Raw genomic sequence first — 21108 nt, forward strand, 5'->3', positions numbered from 1 at the left:
ACAAAAGTAAAATTTCTATTGCTTATTTCCCCTTTCTTTCACTCCTTATCAATTTTGAAAATGAAATTTTGATAGTTTAAAATATTTTTAATATTTTTTTCGTACTATTTTTGAAAGCTTTATTGGAGTTCTATTCAAAAACCTTTTAATGGGCTAAATAAAGGTAGAATTTAGATTAAAAAACTGCTTTCTGAACTAGTACTAATAACATTTATGAATCTACCAAATATGTTAAATACACCTTTTGTATTTACTGAGCATTTAGTAGATGACAGATGTGAAAGTCCTCTGGAAAAAATTAAAAGAGCTATAGAGACAGTAAACATTTATTGAGTGCCTGCTTTATCTATAAGACTGTAAAAACCATAAAGGGGGTACAGAAAATGTATAAAAAAGGGATAGCAATATTGTCCAGCAGTACTGTCTTTGAATCTCCTATTTTATTTAGAGCTCTAATCTGGAAAAGTTTGGTGCCTTTGCTGAGAGAGTGGTGCCTTCCTTTGTTTTTGTTTTAGCTCTGAGAAATCCAAATATGGACATATCTTCTTCCCCAAACATTGGACTCCGACGTAGTGGTCAAATTGAAGGTGTCCGACAAATGCATAACAATGCTCCTAGAAGCCAGATGGCCACTGAAAGAGATCTCATGGCATGGAGCAGAAGAGTGGTGGTCAATGAACTAAATAATGGAGTTAGTAGGTGAGTCAGTATGGTAACATTCTTTTTGAGTAAGTAAATTAAAATGTACTCTTTTTGACCCACCTCCTAGAGAAATGGAAATAAAAACAAAAATAAACAAATGGGACCTAATGAAACTTAAAAGCTTTTGCACAGCAAAGGAAACCATAAACAAGTTGAAAAGACAACCCTCAGAATGGGAGAAAATATTTGCAAATGATGGAACTGACAAAGGATTAATCTCCAAAATTTACAAGCAGCTCATGCAGCTAAATATCAAAAAAACAAACAACCCAATCCAAAAATGGTCAGAAGACCTAAATAGACATTTGCCCAAAGAAGATATACAGATTGCCAAGAAACACATGAAAGAATGCTCAACATCACTAATCATTAGAGAAATGCAAATCAAAACTTCAGTGAGGTAGAGAAATGCAAATCAAAACTTCAGTGAGGTATCATCTCCCACCAGTTAGAATGGCCATCATCAAAAAATCTACAAACAATAAATGCTGGAGAGAGTGTGGAGAAAAGGGAACCCTCTTGCACTGTTGGTGGGAATGTAAATTGATACAGCCACTATTGAGAACAGTATGGAGTTTCCTTAAAAAACTAAAAATAAAGCTACCATACGACCCAGCAATCCCACTACTGGGCATATACCCTGAGAAAACCATAATTCAAAAAGAGTCATGTACCACAATGTTCATTGCAACACTATTTACAGTAGCCAGGACATGGAAGCAACCTAAGTGTCCATCGACAGATGAATGGATGAAGAAGATGTGGCACATATATACAATGGAATATTACTCAGCCATAAAAAGAAACAAAATTGAGTTATTTGTAGTGAGGTGGATGGACCTAGAGTCTGTCATACAGAGTGAAGTAAGTCAGAAAGAGAAAAACAAATACCATATGTTAACACATATATATGGAATCTAAAAAAAAAACAAAAATGGTTCTGAAGAACCTAGGGCCAAGACAGGAGTAAAGACACAGATGTGGAGAATGGACTTGACATGGGGAGGGAGAAGGGTAAGCTGGGACGAAGTGAGAGAGTGGCATCAACTTATATACAGTACCAAATGTAAAATAGATAGCTAGTGGGAAGCAGCCGCATAGCACAGGGAGATCAGCTTGTGCTTTGTGACCACCTAGAGGGGTGGGATAGGGAGGGTGGGAGGGAGACACCAGAGGGAGGAGATATGGTGATATATGTATACATATAGCTGATTCACTTTGTTATAAAGCAGAAACCAACACACCGTTGTAAAGCAATTATACTCCAATAAAGATGTTAAAAAATAAAATGTACTAAAAAAATAAAATAAAATAAAATAAAATAAAATAAAATGTACTATGTTAGGCTAATAACTAAAGTGTTTTTCTTTAATTTAGCTGAGCCATGCATTAGTTTTTCCACATTATTTCATTAGTTCGTTCCATAACAACTATTTAAAGATTATCTTAAATTTGCTTAGCTTTGTGGTAAATGTTTTGGGGAATACTGAAAAATGAAAAAACATAATCTCTGTCTTCTTTGAATTTATAGTCTAGGTTAGAAGATATGAAAAAATACTATTAAGTAAGAACATGAGGCCATATGTGATTAAATATGTCAGTGATACATGGACCCAATATTCAACAGTTGTTCTGAGGAAACTCAGAATTGGAGCAGTTTGGGAGTGCAGTATAGGTATGTAGTAGACCCAGTGCTTAGCATATATTTAGAAATATCATTTAAGTAGACTTCTTTGGATGAAAGGATTTCATTAGGATGAATTTCAAACTTAGAATCCCTATCCTTATTTGTAAACCTTAACATTTACTGTAATATTGACTCCAGATAATGCACAGCAACTAGAAATAGATTTGGAAAACAGAAAGGACATTGACAGAGAACATAGAAAATCCATTCAAATCATGATATCTTCCTAGCAAAACCTTTTTACCAGCTGAGCCAACAAGTAGCAAAATTAATTTGGTTTCACCTTTTCTTTCTTTAGCAGTAATAAGAAAAGGGAGACATAGCTAATATATGAACTGAATGCTACCCCCTGGCAGTAGAACAATATGAAATAATTCTCTGTTCAAAACGTTAGAAGTAGAATTGAAAACAGGGACTCAGATACTTGTATGCCAATGTTTATTGTAGCATTATTTCATAATAGCTGAATTGTAGAAACAATCCAAGTGTCTGTCAACAGATGAATGGATAAGTAAAGTGTGATATATACATACACTGGAATATAATTCAGCCATAAAAACTTCTGATACTTGCTATAACATGGATAAACATGGAAAACATAATGCTTAGTGAAATCAGCCAGACACAAAAGGGCAAATAGTGTATAATTCCACTTACATGAAATATCTAGAGTAGGCAAATTCATAGAGACATAAAGTAGATTAGAGGTTAGCAGGGGCTGGTGAAAGGAGAAATAAAGAGTTATTGCTTAATGGTTACAAAGTTTATGTTTGGAGTGATGAAAAAGTTTTAGAAATAGTGATGATGGTTACACAACATTGTAAATGTTATTAATACCACTGAGTTACATACCTAAAATGGTTTAAATGTCCAATTTTATATTTAGAAGTGTTTTTGTTATCTATTTATTTTGAATTTTTGAATTTTATTTTATTTTTTTTATACAGGAAGTTCTTATTAGTCATCAATTTTATACACATCACTGTATACATGTCAATCCCAATCTCCCAATTCATCACACCCCCACCCCCACCACCCCCGCCGCTTTCCCCCTTTGGTGTCCATACGTTTGTTCTCTACATCTGTGTCTCAATTTCTGCCCTGCAAACCAGTTCATCTGTACCATTTTTCTAGGTTCCACATATATGCGTTAATATACGATATTTGTTTTTCTCTTTCTGACTTATTTCACTCTGTATGACAGTCTCTAGATCCATCCATGTCTCAACAAATGACCCAATTTCATTCCTTTTTATAGCTGAATAATATTCCATTGTATATACGTACCACATCTTCTTTATCCATTTGTCTGTCGATGGGCATTTAGGTTGCTTCCATGACCTGGATATTGTAAATAGTGCTGCAATGAACATTGGAGTGCATGTGTCTTTTTGAATTATGGTTTTCTCTGGGTATATGCCCAGTAGTGGGATTGCTGGATCATATGGTAATTCTATTTTTATTTTATTAAGGAACCTCCATAGTGTTCTCCATAGTGACTGTATCAATTTACATTCCCACCAACAGTGCAAGAGGGTTCCCTTTTCTCCACACCCTCTCCAGCATTTGTTGTTTGTAGATTTTCTGACGATGCCCATTCTAACTGGTGTGAGGTGATACCTCATTGTAGTTTTGATTTGCATTTCTCTAATAATAAATAAACCATTGGTTTGCTCTTTGATGATTTTCTGTTACTTTGACCTTTGATATGTTATTAGGGTTCAGGAAGAATGTCGAACTGCTAAAGGTGACATAGAAATCAGTCTTTATACAGTCGAAAAGAAGAAAAAGCCATCTTATGCTACCCAAAGGGTAAGTTTAGCTTTACAGTACTTTGCAATACACTATTTGTAAATATTTGCAGGTACCAGGTTTTTGAAAGGTGGAAGTTATGTATTAAGGGATTATTTTGATAGGTGTCTGTATATAGGGAAACTATTTTTTTAAAACCCCAAATGGAGATATATGGTTATTATTAATAAGGATAAAATTACACAAAGTTAGAACTATCCCCCCAAATCTAGGATATGTGGTCATTGTAGGTATAAGATATTTGTATTAAAATACCATTTTCATATGGTTAAAGTAGAACTTTAAAATTAATGCTGTATCACTAATCACAATGTAAAACAAATGTTCAGATACCCTAGGCCAGAGGTTGGCAAACTGCCCATGGACTAAATCTGGTCTACTGCCTATTCCTATTAATAAAGTTTTATTGGAGCACAGCCATACCTATTCATTTATATATTGTCTATGATTGCTTTCATGCTATATGGAGTTGAGTAGTTGCCACAGAGATCATATGACCTGCAAAGCCAAAATATTTGTACTCTGTCCCTTTACAGAAAAAGTTTGCTGACCCCTGCCCTAGGCTTACTCCTGGCCTACCTAATTAGACAGGAGCAAAATCTGTTCTATATACATTAGGAAGATTCATATTCCCAGTAGAAACTGCTAATCAGGAAATAAGATCCCTGTACTCCATTAGGTGCATGTTAAGCCCCTTACTAGTACTCTGAGGTTGAACAAACTAGTGACATAAGAATATAGTTTTGTTCTCGGAACTAACAACTATAACTCCTGAAGAGTATGGTAAATTGGAAAGTCTAGGTTGATTTTAATCTTATTAAGGAAATATAAGCAATGGGTACTGAATTTTAAGTGTCTTTTCAGTATTGATAAATACAATTTCAGGTAATTATTATATGAATATCTCTAAATATTCTTACATCATTTTGATACCCACTTTCTTAATTTCTATTCAGATTTTATTAGCTTATATGATGTTCTCTGATAAGATTATTTTCTTAGAGATTTTGATTGACTCACATCCATGATTTATATTCTTTTTTCCTGCTAAGCTGATTTGTCAAACATCAGACTTGTCTGAGACTAATAAACAGGGTAGTTGGATCTGTAAACATTTTTATTTATATTGAAAATGAGAAACATTTACATGTAAGATAAGAAACTGGCCCTTGATACTGATTTAGAAGACCTTTAAGCTTGTTTACTCCTGATGACATATTAGGGTTATAGTTTTGACATATGGTATATCAGTAATAATATTTTATACTTGTAAAGGGTAGAATAAAACAGTTTTTACTTTACATTTTTGTTATTAAAAATTAAATTTTTATTTTGACTCGTTTACTAAATGTAGTTTTTTATAGAACTAAAGAAATACATGTTATATTAAGAATTATATATACACATACATATGATATAGATATCTTGCTTCATCCTGTAATAAATTAGATAATATGGTATATGTAAATTCTGAGTGGGCAGATTCTTGCAGCTTAGAATTTCAGCACTGTCTTTAATTTGATCACAAAGTTTTCAAAATACAGAAAGTAATCAGTATTAATGGAAGTGGGTTAAATATATAAAAATGAAGTATATTTTGGGGCTTCCCTGGTGGCGCAGTGGTTGAGAGTCCACCTGCCGATGCAGGGGACACAGGTTCGTGCCCCGGTCTGGGAAGACCCCACATGCCGCGGAGCGGCTGGGCCCGTGAGCCATGGCCACTGAGCCTGCACGTCCAGAGCCTGTGCTCCACAATGGGAGAGACCACAACAGTGAGAGGCCCATGTACCACAAAAAAAAAAAAAAAAAAAGAAGTATTTTTTTTATGTAAAAACATAGTATAAAAATATATCTTGGGTTTTCTTTTAGGAAATTTATTCCTATCTCTTACCTCCACCCTCACTCCAAATCAAGCCCAATTGATTCTCTTTATATGTGTTCTTTTGTGTATATTCACTGAGGCTTTCATTTTTTAAAATTTATTTTCCTTCTGTTTTATAGAATGATTATCCGCCTAGCTGTGGGCGGTCTTTACGAAGGACACAACGCAAACGTCAGCATACTTACCAAACACGATCCAACATAGAGCATAATTCACAAGCATCATGTCAAAATTCAGGTGTACAGGAAGACTCAGATAGCTCCTCAGAGGTTAGATATCTGCTATTATTTACTCAATGTAATTTTTTGTTTCCCAGTTAGTGTCATCACTTTGGGTTTACTTTTTTTAAAATTTTTCAACTAGGTTTAATAACATGAGACTATCAATGAGGTCAATATTCGAGACCTTGTAAAATCACAAAGAAGTTAAGGCATATCTGATACCTAGATTCCTTTTCAAAGTTCTTTTTTTCTATGAAAGGCTGAAAATCGACATATCACGAAAGAAGTAACAATTTGATAAACTTTGGGTTTACTTTTAAGGGTCAATTTAATAGAAAATTATTTTAATGATGATCTTATGAGTATTATTTATTAATAAGGCATTTAATAGGCAAATTTGAGCATTATATTGAACTCCTTTAGATATCTTCTCTTATTTGTACCCAAGATATTATCTTGGTTGAGGGTATCAAACATGCCAGGAAAAGTTTGGCTTTGGGACAGTAAGAAAAGAGAGTGAGAGCAAATCTGCCTAGAAATGGAAAGAAGTGGAATATTAACTGTGATAACTAGTTATACAGTTCCAGAACTTGTTGACTGTGTAATCATAATATACATGTTTTCTGTTATTGTTGACTTTACCAGTCATGGAGATTACTGAGTGATGATTTTTTTCAGACCTACCTTTTTCATGGTAATGAAATAAAAACTATAGCAGTTCTTTTCCTCATGTTCCTCTCTTCTCCAGTCCTTTCCTTTTGTTCTCTTAATAACTATAGTATTTAAGTGAATAATGAGGGTTTAATTATGCATTGATAATGTATGGTACCCTCATTCTTCTCCCACCATTCACAATTCTTTAACTCTTATCAATGATATCCCTCCTTCTCTCCCCCCACCCATGAAAATCTTGATCTGAAAAGAATGATCACATATTCAAGACTATCATACAGAGTGAAGTAAGTCAGAAAGAGAAAAACAAATATTGTATATTAACACATATATGTGGAATCCGAAAAAATTGGTATAGACAGTCTTATTTACAAAGCAGAAATAGAGACAGACGTAGTGAACAAACGTATGGATAACAAGGAGGAAGGGGGGGTGGGATGAATTGGGAGATTGGGATTGACATATAAACACTATTGATATGTATGGAATAGATGGCTAATGAGGACCTACTGTATAGCATGGGGAACTCTACTCAGTGCTCTGTGGTGACCTGGATGGGAAGGAAATCCAGAGGAGAGGGGATGTGTGTGTGTGTATGGCTGGTTCACTTTGCTGTACAGTAGAGGCTAGCACAACATTGTAAAGCAACTATACTCCAATAAAATTTTTTTTAAAAAACTATTGCCTCTGAGCCATGGACTTAAAAGAATTAAAACAAAAATACATTGAATGTAGATGGATTATAGAGTCCTGTTGCATGAGTGTCACTAAGACAGATAGGCAAGGAGAAATTCAGGGCAACGTAGCAATTTAAGATGGTTAAGAAAATTAAAAATACATGAAAAAGAAGACGAGAGAAGAAAAACGAAGATTACTTGGTACAGATTTTGTTGTTCAAAGGATGTGGTACTTTGACAAGAGTACCAAGACCAAAAGTAGATTGGTGGCTGCCAGGGGCTTGAGGTAGTGGGGAGTGAGGGGTCCTTGCTAATGGGTTTAGGGATTCTTTTGGGGTGATGAAAGTGTTCTAATATTAGTGGTGATGGTTGAACAGCTCTGAATATACTAAAAACCATTGAACTGTATACTCTGAAGTGGTGAAGTTTATGGTATGTGAGTTCTATCTCAATAGGCTGTTATTAAAAAAGAAAAAGAAAAGAATTGTTATCTTTTTAATGTAATGATTGTGTTGTGGTTATGTTTTTAAAAAGAATCCTTATCTTAATAAATATTTATAGTGGAAATGCTTTTTTTTCACAATAATTCCTGAGGTATGAGGCAGTTGGTAAGGGTATATATACAAGATAGGCAGTGAGTTATTGTCTAAACTGGAGATTGTGTACACAAGGATGTTATCTATTTCCTCTACTTTGATACGTTTGAGATCTTATGTAATAAAAAGATGATTAACTTTTTTATGGAGAGTAATTATATTAACTTGGTAGAGGCATATAGGTATTTTTATCTTTTTTTGTGTAGGTATTTTTTAAAACAATGGCTTTCTATAAGGGAAAAGAATCTGAAAAAGAATATATATATTCATATAAATTCATATATTTTTTTTATGTATATATATACATATAAAACTGAATCAAGAGGGAGGGGTTATATGTATACATACAGTTGATTCACTTTGTTGTACAGCAGAAACTAACACAACATTGTAAAGCAACTGTACCCCAATGAAAAACAAAAACCAAATCACTGTGCTGTATATATGAAACTAACACAGCATTGTAAATCAACTATACTTCAATTAAAAAAAGAAAACAGTGGTTTTAACAAAATTTAAGAGGGTTATATTTGCATTTCTTAAGGAGTCTATTGCGTCTTTGAAATAAGAAAAGGTGTGTCATATCAGTAAGATAGTAGATGCTAGAAATTTTTAAATACTTGGTAGGCTTAGTTATGAGTTACAAGTATATATAGAAAAATGATTACATACATTTTAACTAGAACTTTTCTTTGGAGGGGGGACTACAAAAAGTGTTATAAAACAGGTAATATATGCTAATTAATAATATGCTAGTTAATAATAACAATATATCTCAATTGCTGGCTCTTTGTTGCAGGAAGATGAAACAGTTGGCACAAGTGATGCTTCTATAGAGGATCCTGTTATTGAATGGCAAAGTGAAAGTTCCTCCAGGTAGTTTTAATGGTTTGGATTTGGTCAAAATCATTTGACAGTTTTAATGTGAAATTATGTTCTTGTAGGAATTTGGTAAAGCCAGAGTTAAAATAGTATTTTATAGTAGAAAGAGTACTGGGTTGGAAGCCCAGAGACCTGTTGTTTTATCCTAGCTCTACCAATATCTTTTTGCGCATGTCATCATGGACTTTAGTTCCCTAAAATAGTTCCATCTGTAAAATAAGATTCTTTGTAAATCCAAGATTCTACACCTTGGCAGGCTATGTGTATTTATTTCAGGTTTAAAACAACTATATTTAACCATTTCCAGGGATAAGGAACATCTTTATTTAAAGAAGCTTTTGTGATTTGGACAGGAATTTTGAATTTTAAATCCTGTTATGGGAAACTAAGCATTATACTTTATCCAAGAAGCATTTCACTAAAATCACTTAGGTAATGATCAAAATTCTATATTTGATATTTTTTTATCTTTGGTTAGAACAAAATCAAACCATGTCATTTATAATGCTGTTTGATTACAAAATGATCATCTTTCAATCATGAGGCAAAACTATTCCTTTTCTGAACTTATGTATTATTTACAGTGATTCATCAAGTGAATATTCTGATTGGACAGCAGATGCTGGAATAAATTTGCAACCTCCAAAAAGGCAAACGAGACAGGCAACACGGAAAATATGCAGCAGCTCTGAGGAGGAGAATTTGAAGTCACTTGAAGAACGGCAAAAGAAACCTAAACAGACTAGAAAGAAGGTTTGTAAGTTTACAGGTTGTTTTTCTTTTTTGGGGGAGGTTTTGGTTTTTTCCTTTGATACTTGAATATTTAACAGTAACACTTCACTTTTATCTAAAAATAATATTCCATCTGAGAAACTAAGTAAAATTGTATAAAAGATGTAAAGATACTTTGAAATTTTTCTGTTGTCAAAAGTAGAGGCTAGAATATTTTCATTATTATGTTAACATTAAATAAAACATTTTGACAGTTGTTCGTTAAAATGTAGTAGAGTTTTTAAATAAGCCACTGTAGTATAAAAGGATTATTCTTGTCATATCACCAGTCATAAATTTCTATATATTTTTGACTTGTAAAATGGAAGGATATGATAAATCATGTAGGGCTTCTTCTGTTTCTTTATGTTTTTATTTCATCCCAATGATGGGGTTTTATTTCCCACTCTAATTTCATTTGAATGATGTAAAAACCTAATCCACGGAGTTCCTTGAATATTAATTTAAAAATGGGTTCTGTATTCATTCTGTAACCTCTTGCTTTAGTAGACAGAATTATCTTCTTGATGGTCATCATTTAATTGGCAAAAAGTTATTGTGTTACTTGTATTTGAATTCCTTTGATATACTAGGGACATGAAGAGTAAAATTTGTGGGTTTTAGATAGTATATAGTGTCATATTATCTGTCAGCCAAAATTGAACATGTTACTCACTTGATTGTTTTATTGGTACAAAAGTTATGCATAATTAATTGGTAAAAGAAAATGTGTAAAGTTTGTATATTTTGTGTTTTATTATAACCTGATGTTTTTAACATTTTCTACCTGCTATTTTTTCTACAATTGTTCATATATTTACAGTTTATATGTTTGTGAACTATATTTTAGAAAGGAGGACTGGTTTCTATGGCAGGTGAGCCCAGTGAAGAATGGTTTGCCCCTCAGTGGATCTTGGATACCATACCACGACGTTCCCCGTTTGTCCCACAGATGGGAGACGAGGTAATTGTTTTCTGTTAAATAACGTTTTTCTCTTGGAACCTCAAGAGTACTCACTTTAATATCAGTCTTAGGCCATTCATATTCTCAATTCTGTTATAGTTATATGTCCACCATCTTAACTGTGCTGCTCAATTATATATTTATTGTGGACAGTGACTGAATCTTACTAATTTTTGTGTCCTTTGTAGGGCTTGACACAGAGTCTTTAGTATAGTAGATGCTCAATGAACATTGAGATAAATTGATTGGCTTGTGAAGCCATGAAAATAATTGTCTTTATTTTTACCTTAATTGCCACATAGTAGAATTGAGTGGTATTTTGAATCCTAATCAAGTCCTAATACTGTTTTTTGTGTTTTTGTTTTTTTAAAAGAAGCCCATGCTCAACCTGATAGAAAATATTCTAGAGGATGATCACCCCTTTCAATGCTTACGGGAAAGTCATTTCACAAACAAGGCCTTCCTACTGAACCTATGATTGAATAACAGCCATATTTATGATTGGTCAGTCAAAAATTGATTTAAATTCTATACAGTGAAAAATTTTTATTTGATTTTCTTATGAAAATTATGGTAGCATTGTTATATTTTGAGCCCTAGTTGGCTTGTATAGTCTCTGACATGTTGACTAATCATTCATTTTTGAATGATTAAATGCTTACCCACAGTTTTCAACTTAAGACCCATAGTAGGAATGTAATATTATCATCATAATAAAGAAGGAGCAGAACCTTGGAAATGGTTCTAAAAGTCTTGGAACCAATAAAAATTTTACCAAACTTTTCTATAATTGTCTTCTATAGATATTTTGTACCAGAGATAGCTACCAAGTAGCCTTACAATTAAGCTATTACTTATTATTATAATATCTTTTGATATTATTAAAATGTTTCCTTTCCTAAGTGTGTCTTCTTGTAAGTGTCGGACTTTTGAGCAATGCTCGTTTGTTTGGTTATTTTAGTAAAACGTGCTCTGGATGAATGCTGTATGAAAAAACTTAGAAGAGCTTTCTTAGGGGTATATCCAAAAATCACTATTTCTTGTATTTATTGCCTTTTTTTATGGAGGCTTAAGAGAAATAATTTTGAATTAATCTTAGAACAGGGGGACTTCCTGGTGGTCCAGTGGTTAAGAATCCGCCTTCCAGTGCAGGGAGCGCAGGTTCAATCCCTGGTCAGGGAACTAAGATCCTGCATGCTAAGGGGCAACTAAGCCTGCTTGCCACAACTACGGAGCCTGCATGCCAAAACTAGAGAGCCCGTGTGCCGCAACTACAGAGCTCATGTGCTCTGGAGCCTGTGCACCACAACTAGAGAGCCCATGCACTGCAACTAGAGAGAAGCCCACATGCCACAGCAAAAGATCCCATGTGCTGCAACTAAGACCCAATGCAGCCAAAAATAAATAAATAAATAAGCAAATAAATATTAAAAAAAAATCTTAGAACAGAATAAGGATCTGTATACTCTATGATCTGAGACTCCTCTATATTTTATAGGACCATATTTACCTTTCCCTTTATTTTGTTAAACTTAGTGCATGATTATATGCTTCAAGACTAATGTGTATTAGGTAATGACAGTTGTTCAGGTAATGGAAAAGGTGTATAAGTGAATCAGACAGTGAAATACGTGAATTAAAGAATGTTGTTAAAGAACCCATAAAGGCAGAAACATACTTTTATATAATCAATCTGTTAATGACAGCATTACTTTTTACTTTTAAGTGTTAAGGCTTCATTATTTTGCCTGGAATACCCCTACCCACAGGTCATTGCCTCTCAAAATGCTCATTTTTCAAGGTTTAACTTAAATGCCAACTTCTTTTGCATGTTATCCCTACTTACCATTTGCTTGCCACTCCTTCTTCATATGCTTTCCCATCTAAATTATTTCTCTCTTATGATACATTCTACATTCTGCCTTGTATCATACTCATACATCTACATGTCTGTCCATATCCTTGAGGGAAAGGATTTTATTTTGATGTCTTACCATAGAACCCAGTGCCTTGTACATATATATTTGATCAATATTTGCTGAGTACAGGAATAAATATATAATAAAGGATATCTGAATAACATGCTTATCATGTTATTGGTAAGCATGGTAATGACATTTTTTTACCACTACAGTTGTGTTTATATACTAATATTTAAAAGTTTAAAAAATTTTTACTTGTATTTTTAACTATTAGAAATTCTGACTTAGTGTTGATTGGTAGAATATGTCAGTGTATTTTTAAAATCTCCATAGTATGGTATTTTTTACATTACTTTCTTCTATTTATCTCTACCACCCCTTTAAAAATATTATAGGAAACATAAATTTTTTTTTCTTTTTTTAAAAATTTTTATTGGAGTATAGTTGATTTACAATGTTGTGTTAGTTTCAGGTGTACAGCAAAGTGAGTCAGTTATACATATACATATATCCACTCTTTTTTTTTTCTTTTTTTTTGTGGTACGCGGGCCTCTCACTGCTGTGGCCTCTCCCGTCGCAGAGCACAGGCTCTGGACGCGCAGGCCCAGTGGCCATGGCTCACGGGCCCAGCCGCTCCGCGGCATGTGGGATCCTCCCGGACCGGGGCACGAACCCGTGTCCCCTGCATCAGCAGGCGGACTCTCAACCACTGCGCCACCAGGGAAGCCCTTTTTTTCTTTTTTGATTCTTTTCCCATATATGCCATTACAGAGTACTGAGTAGAGTTACCTGTGCTATACAGAAGGTTCTTATTAGTTATCTATTTTATGTATAGTAGTGGGTATATGTCAATCCCAGTCTCCTAATTTATTCCTTTCCCCCTTATTCCCTGATAACCATAAGTTTGTTTTCTACATCCGTGACTCTACTTCTATTTTGTAAATAAGTTCATTTGTACCCTTTTTTATTCGATTCCACATATAAGTGGTATCATAATGATATTTGTTTTTCCCTTTCTGACTTCATTCAGTATGACAAATCTAGGTCCATCCATGTTGCTGCAAATGGCATTACTTTGTTCTTTTTTATTGACTCTAGGTCCATCCACTTCACTACAAATAACTCAATTTCATTTTTTTTTATGGCTGAGTAATATTCCATTATATATATGTACCACACCTTCTTCATCCATTCCTCTGTTGAACATTTAGGTTGCTTCAGTGTTGCTTCTGGCTATTGTAAATAGTGCTGCAATGGACATTGGAGTGCATGAAACCTAATAAGATTTTGACAAATTACTTCTCTGTGCCCTAGTTTCATCAACTGTACAGTGGGGATAAAGGTATCTACCTTATAGGGCTCTGGGAAGGATTAAATTAAAGGATATTTGTAGGGCACTTAGGATAGTACCTGAGGCATGCTAGTCTGTCTGTCTTTTGTTATTGTTATTAATCTTTCAAACACCTCTGCCAGCAGAGTGTCCTCTTCATTTGACAGGTGAGCATGTCGAAGGCCAGAGTCACATGGCCTGTAAGGGTAGCACCAACAGCAGTCAGGTCTCCTGACTTCTTCCCTGTCCCTATGGTTGCCTTTGTGTAATGATTGTGGGGTGTTTGGATTAATAATAAATAAAGGAAGCAGAGTGGGAAAAACGCCTACAAAGTAGGCCTGCTGTTTGGAAGAAGCTACGTGTACAAGAAGGGTGGCATTACTTACATATTCTACTTGTAACCTGATCTTAAGCTTCTCAGGTACAGAGTGCACCCAGGGATATTTAGGGAACATTACTGCAAGGCCATTTGCACTGGCATTGTTCTACCCTGGTGGGCACAGACTTGGGACAATAAGCTGTATCCAGGGTTGGCATTCACTTTGGAAATGTTTGCTGATTGTTTAATCAGATTCAGTATTCTGAGCCTTAAAGGAGGCTAAGATTTTTGTGGTTGCGAGGTGATTTGAGCCTGTCAGTATGGTATGAGGACAAAAAAAAATTATTGTGGGAAAGAAACTTTTTTTAATGAATCAGAATATGGTAGTGAATGCTGTCTTAAAGAGGTGAACAGTTTTATCAAGCACTTGGATTCATTTTCCTTCCATACCATGCTAGTTCTGATATTATTTCTTACAAAAGAAAAATTTTAATCTGTCTAGAAATTACTGTATTTAGTAGCCTGTGGTTAGAAATATATATATATATATATATATATATATATAATGTGTAGGCTATTAAAATGTTGATGCTTTAGAATGTCAATTACAGATTGAAATATATTACTTTAAAATGTGACCACTTTTGTGTACATTTGTCATTAGTCTGTTTCTTCAGAAATTTATGAAGGTGCTAGGGAGAAGAAGGACTGTGTGTGTTTTTATTTTGCAATATTTAGCACAGGGCTACATAGGCATGAGTACTGAATGAACATTATTTGATTATAAGTACCTTTATTGTATAAATTTTTTCAAAATTATGATTATTTATATTCTTTGTAAACAGAAGAGGACATTTGTAGGAATATATTGGGAAGTATAGTGGTGTTAAATGGGATGCTGCTGTTTAATACCTCATGTTTTTTTTTAGCTTATATATTTTAGGCAAGGACATGAAGCTTATATACGGGCTGTAAGAAAATCAAAAATATACAGCGTTAACCTACAAAAACAGCCATGGAATAAAATGGATCTCAGGGTAAGTTCACCAAATTAATAATCTATGCAATTGAAGTATCTTGGGAATTAAGTTATTAGCCTGTAGGCTTATTCTCAGTTTCTGGATATTTCACTGTTGATTGTGCATCCAGGATAAAGTGATGTACCATACTCTTGTACAGCTGAGTGTTATGGGTCACATTTTATGGTTCCCGAAATTTGTATGCCACCTGTTGTCTTGATTATTTGACCTAATTTCCTTCAAGCTTCAGGTCCTGTAGTGTATACCATTCTATTGATATAATTGGAGCAAAGCAGTAGTTCCATGGTGTGGATATTTTCCTCAGCATCTTTGAACGTTCTAGAAGCTCTATAAACTGTGACTGCATGTGTGGACACACAAACACCCTTGAGATTCTGGCAAATTTAGGATATAGTAAATATCATAAATCCTAAGAAACTCATGACTTTGTGGTGCTTTATTTATTATTTCTTTTGATATAGTACCTATGTAGCTACATGTCACTGAATAAAACAGATATGTTTATTTTTTAGAGAAGGATTTTCTCACTGTAAATACATATCCATTCATTCATTCATACTTATATAAATACAGACAAAGAAACACAGAGATACATACACCATCATTTCTACTTAGGTTTACATTTGTTTTTGTCATTTTGTTTTTTCGACTCTGAGAGCAAGAGAGTAAAGGGCAATTTTACGATAGTTTTCCAGGTAAATGAAGAGTTGTTGTGTAATGATGCTTAAAAGGAAGGATGCAAGAGAGAATGTATATATTTATTTAAATAAAGAATTGAAACATAAAAATTGTATTAAGGTTGTAAGGTGCTAAAATTTCTTATCAAGTGAGCTTTACATAATCATCTCCTGGGAAACAGGAATGCTACCATCTGTTCTGAATCAGGTGAAAATTGAGGTTTTTATTCTTGTTTTTTTTTTTTAGGATCAAAGGAATAAATAAACCATATGATTTCCTACTTTAAATTCTAACCCTGTGGTTATAGGAAATTTTAGGAGGCAGCATATATGTGGTATAAGAGCCTGGGCTTTGGAATAAGACCTGAATTTCAATCCCAGCTCTGCTATATACTAGTGTATAACTTGAAACAAGTCACTGTACCCATGAGGCTCAGTTTTGTCATCTGTTAAGTGTGACTAATAACAATGTATAAGGATGGTATTATAAAATAATATTGTAGGCACTCATAAATGTAAGTCCTTTTCCCAAACATATACATAACATGTCCACCTGCCTACTTACAAACTGTATTTCTGCTAGAGGAGTGATTATTTTCTTTTTTTAAATCGAAATATCACTTTTATTGACAAGATAGGGCCACAATGGGCAGCTCCACAGAACACAAATAAGACAGTCTCAAGACAAGGGTGTAAAATTGCAGCAGACAGGTTAATACTCTTTACCCTCATCCTCTCCCTCAGCACTATCCGCTCCAGCCTCCTCATACTCCTTCTCAAGGGCAGCCATGTCCTCACAGGCCTCAGAAAACTCTCTTTCCTCCATGCCCTCACCCACGTACCAGTGAACAAAGGCACTCTTGACATACATCAGGTCAAACTTGTGGTCCAGGTGAGCCTTCTTGCCATAGTCGACAGAGAGACGTTCCATCAGCAGGGAGGTGAACCCAGAACCAGTTCCCCAACAAAGCTGTGGAAAACCAGGAAGCCCTGAAGGCCTGTGCACTGGTCAGCCAGTTTCCGAATCTGGTCCAAGACAAGGTCAATGATCTCCTTGCCAATGGTGTAATGACCATGGAAATAGTTATTGGCAGCATCTTCCTTGCCTGTGACGATCTTCTCAGGGTGGAAGAGCTGGTGGTAGGTGCCAGTGTGAACTTCATCAGTGATTGTGGGTTCCAGGTCTACAAACGCTGTCCTGGGCACATGCTTGCCAGCACCTGTCTCACTGAAGAAGGTGTTGAAGGAGTCATCTCCTCCCCCAATGGGCTTGTCACTTGGCATCTGGTCATCAGGCTGGATGCCATGTTCCAGGCAGTAGAGCTCCCAGCAGAAATTGCTGATCTGGACACCAGCCTGGCCAACATGGATGGAGATGCACTCACGCATGACTGAGACTTGTAGGGTTCTGTGGGGTTGGAGGAGGCGAGAAGACGGCCACAAAGATCTCCCACTGACAGACTATCAAGGAGTTCAGGAGAGAAGTAGTGACAAGAGGAGTGATTCTTAACCAGCAGAGCAATTCTTAACTCCCCAGAGAAAAACCTGGGGAGTTTTTTCAAAATATATATGACTGAGCTCTACCCCAGACATAGTGAACTCAATTCCATAGTAGTAGGGTTTAGGAACATGAATTTTAAAAATGTTCCCAAGGGGATTCTGCTGTTTATCATTGGTTTATAGCCCTGCACTAAACTACAAATTGCTATTAAGGGGTCAAGAGCCATGTCTTCTTACCTTTAACACTTAGTGGAGTGCCTAGTATCTGGTGGGTATTAGGATAATTTTTATTTTTTTTATTTTTAAAGTTTTATTGGAGTATAGTTGATTTACAAAGTTGTTTCAGATAATTTTTAAATTGTTCAAATAATAATGAAATAATATGCAAATGTTAGGCAATTATTTATATTGAAAGTAATAATTTATTGTTATTCTCATGAATAGGAACAAGAATTTGTTAAGATTGTAGGAATCAAATATGAGGTTGGACCACCTACACTGTGCTGCTTGAAGCTTGCATTTCTGGACCCCATTTCAGGCAAAATGACTGGAGAATCTTTTTCCATTAAGTGAGTATCTATCTTGGATCATGTGTGTGTGTGTGTGTGTGTGTGTGTGTGTGTGTGTGTATTTTAATCCCTATGATGTATTCTGCAGAGTACAAGTCTTAATGGGAAAGAAAACATGACAGCACTACAGGCTTTAGAGTTTAAGGACCAAGGTTAATGTTTTTTAATAATATATGTTGCATGTTTTATTAAAAGTATACACAAAAATGATCAATATTAAAGATTTTCATATTCAGAAATACGAAACCATATTTAACAAATCATTAAGTATCTAAATGCAGACTTAGTTATAAAACCATAACTAGTAAAATATTAGTATTTAAACAATATTAGAATCTTAACTATATAAAATAAAACCCATATTAATACTTTGAAAGGATTACTTACTATTGAACAATAGATATTGCAGAAGAGACTTTTCTGACATAACTTTCTAATAGTTCTTTTTTTTTTTAACTTCTTTATTGGGGTATAATTGCTTTACAATGGTGTGTTAGTTTCTGCTTTATAACAAAGTGAATCACTTATACATATACATATGTTCCCATATGTCTTCCCTCTTGCGTCTCCCTCCCTCCCACCCTCCCTATCCCACCCCTCCAGGCTGTCACAAAGCACCGAGCCAATATCCCTGTGCCATGCGGCTGCTTCCCACTAGCTATCTACCTTACTACGTTTGTTAGTGTGTATATGTCCATGACTCTCTCTCGCCCTGTCACAGCTCACCCTTCCCCCTCCCCATAACCTCAAGTCCGTTCTCTAGGAGGTCTGTGTCTTAATTCCTGCCTTACCCCTAGGTTCTTCATGACATTTTTTTTCTTAAATTCCATATATATGTGTTAGCATACGGTATTTGTCTCTCTCTTTCTGACTTACTTCACTCTGTATGACAGACTCTAGATCTATCCACCTCATTACAAATAGCTCAATTTCGTTTCCTTTTATTGCTGAGTAATATTCCATTGTATATATGTGCCACATCTTCTTTATCCATTCATCCGATGATGGGCACTTAGGTTGTTTCCATCTCTGGGCTATTGTAAATAGAGCTGCAATGAACATTTTGGTACATGACTCTTTTTGAATTTTGGTTTTCTCAGGGTATATGCCCAGTAGTGAGATTGCTGGGTCATAGGGTAGTTCTATTTGTAGATTTTTAAGAAACCTCCATACTGTTCTCCATAGTGGCTGCACCAATTCACATTCCCACCAGCAGTGCAAGAGTGTTCCCTTTTCTCCACACCCTCTCCAGCATTTATTGTTTCTAGATTTTTTGATGATGGCCATTCTGACTGGTGTGAGATGATATCTCATTGTAGTTTTGATTTGCATTTCTCTAATGATTAATGATGTTGAGCATTCTTTCATGTGTTTGTTGGCAGTCTGTATATCTTCTTTGGAGAAATGTCTATTTAGGTCTTCTGCCCATTTTTGGATTGGGTTGTTTGTTTTTTTGTTATTGAGCTGCATGAGCTGCTTGTAAATTTTGGAGATTAATCCTTTGTCAGTTGCTTCATTTGCATATATTTTCTCCCATTCTGAGGGTTGTCTTTTGGTCTTGTTTATGGTTTCCTTTGCTGTGCAAAAGCTTTGAAGTTTCATTAGGTCCCATTTGTTTATTTTTGTTTTTATTTCCATTACTGTAGGAGGTGGGTCAGAAAGGATCTTGCTGTGATTTATGTCATAGAGTGTTCTGCCTATGTTTTCCTCTAAGAGTTTGATAGTTTCTGGCCTTACATTTAGGTCTTTAATCCATTTTGAGATTATTTTTGTGTATGGTGTTAGGGAGTGATCTAATCTCGTAATTTTACATGTATCTGTCCAGTTTTCCCAGCACTACTTATTGAAGAGGCTGTCCTTTCTCCACTGTACATTCCTGCCACCTTTATCAAAGATAAGGTGTCCATATGTGCATGGGTTTATCTCTGGGCTTTCTATCCTGTTCCATTGATCTATCTTTCTGTTTTTGTGCCAGTACCAAGGTTTAATATTTAATTCTTGCTTTGTATAATTCTTGCTTTGTTTCTCCACTTAATAGCGCTCTCTCTCTCTCTCTCTCTCTCTCCCCCTCTCTCTCTGTCTCTCTCTCTCTCTCTCTCTCTCTCTCTCTCTCTATATATATATATATATATATATATATATATATATATATCTCAACTGAAAAATGTACAGTGTTAGAGTTGTGGGTTTCAGTTTTATTTGGGGACTCACTGAGGACTACAGTCTAGGAGACAGCCTCTAAGATAGCTCTGACAAACTGCTCTCAAGAGTTAGGAGGGAATGAGCCAGCGTATATATGATTTTTGGGGGGCTGGGAAATACCTGTTGTCAAGCATACATCCTGCTAGTTATTGCTAGTCACAAGGATCCGATATCTCAGTTAATGGTTTTAGTGCTTTTCTATATATGGGAAGATGCAAGAATCTGGGGTCACTGAAGTTCTTCATTACATATGCATCTTAACTATCTAGGGGCCCATATATCCAAAACACAGAATGTTTCATCTTGAATTCCTTTCAGGGTGTGCTGTAGGTCAGCAACTACAGTGGCTAATGACTTGATCCTTGTAGAACTGGAATCACAGGCAACATATTTCTGTTTACAGTAACCCCCGTTGGTCATAAATTCATCTAAGGTTTGGGAAGAATGTCATGACCCATTTGTCCCATGGCATTATGAAGGCTTATTCTTAGGTCAAGCAAGGACTTTGTTGGTAGGCCACTCAATGTGCTATTTCTGGATTAGGCTCAGCATCATTTGTTTTACTAGACTCTTATAATCCAGGAAATATCCTCCCTTGTTGCTTCTTCCCATATCTAGAGTTGCGCTATTACAATTAATTTATATGGAACTATGTATGTGATCAATTGCCTCAAGACATTGAA

At 35.0% G+C, this 21108-nt stretch overlaps 2 protein-coding genes across 4 annotated transcripts in view; one reads left to right on the top strand and one right to left on the bottom strand.

Moving 5' to 3' along the window:
• The window catches only part of BRWD3 (bromodomain and WD repeat domain containing 3), a 125384-nt gene that overhangs the window by 71296 nt on the left and 32980 nt on the right, over positions 1-21108 (top strand). For 2 of the 3 annotated variants that reach the window (XM_067724231.1, XM_067724232.1), the window contains exons 19-26: positions 516-699; positions 4108-4201; positions 6203-6352; positions 9049-9125; positions 9716-9884; positions 10753-10866; positions 15367-15474; positions 18099-18223. In XM_067724231.1, coding sequence (XP_067580332.1) covers positions 516-699; positions 4108-4201; positions 6203-6352; positions 9049-9125; positions 9716-9884; positions 10753-10866; positions 15367-15474; positions 18099-18223 — 1021 coding nt within the window. The remainder of the gene's footprint in view (positions 1-515; positions 700-4107; positions 4202-6202; positions 6353-9048; positions 9126-9715; positions 9885-10752; positions 10867-15366; positions 15475-18098; positions 18224-21108) is intronic. The other variant, XM_067724233.1, reaches the window with a different exon arrangement.
• LOC137216961 (tubulin alpha-3 chain-like) lies at positions 16781-17621 on the bottom strand. The gene is made up of 2 exons (XM_067723087.1): positions 17193-17621; positions 16781-17055 (listed from the first exon to the last, which is right to left on the bottom strand). Exons 1-2 carry the CDS (start codon positions 17541-17543, stop codon positions 16867-16869), a joined length of 540 nt encoding a protein of 179 aa, XP_067579188.1. The 5' UTR covers positions 17544-17621; the 3' UTR covers positions 16781-16866.

The sequence above is a fragment of the Pseudorca crassidens genome, chromosome X, assembly GCF_039906515.1.
Source record: "Pseudorca crassidens isolate mPseCra1 chromosome X, mPseCra1.hap1, whole genome shotgun sequence".
NCBI classification, from domain to species: domain Eukaryota; kingdom Metazoa; phylum Chordata; class Mammalia; order Artiodactyla; family Delphinidae; genus Pseudorca; species Pseudorca crassidens.

Bases quoted from the DNA above. Each gene is read 5' to 3' on its own strand.
- LOC137216961 (XM_067723087.1), bottom strand. From the start codon at position 17,543: ATGCGTGAGTGCATCTCCATCCATGTTGGCCAGGCTGGTGTCCAGATC. The intron at 17,056-17,192 runs GTCTTGGACCAG...GACTATGGCAAG, and splicing joins GCAAGGAGATCATTGACCTT to AAGGCTCACCTGGACCACAA.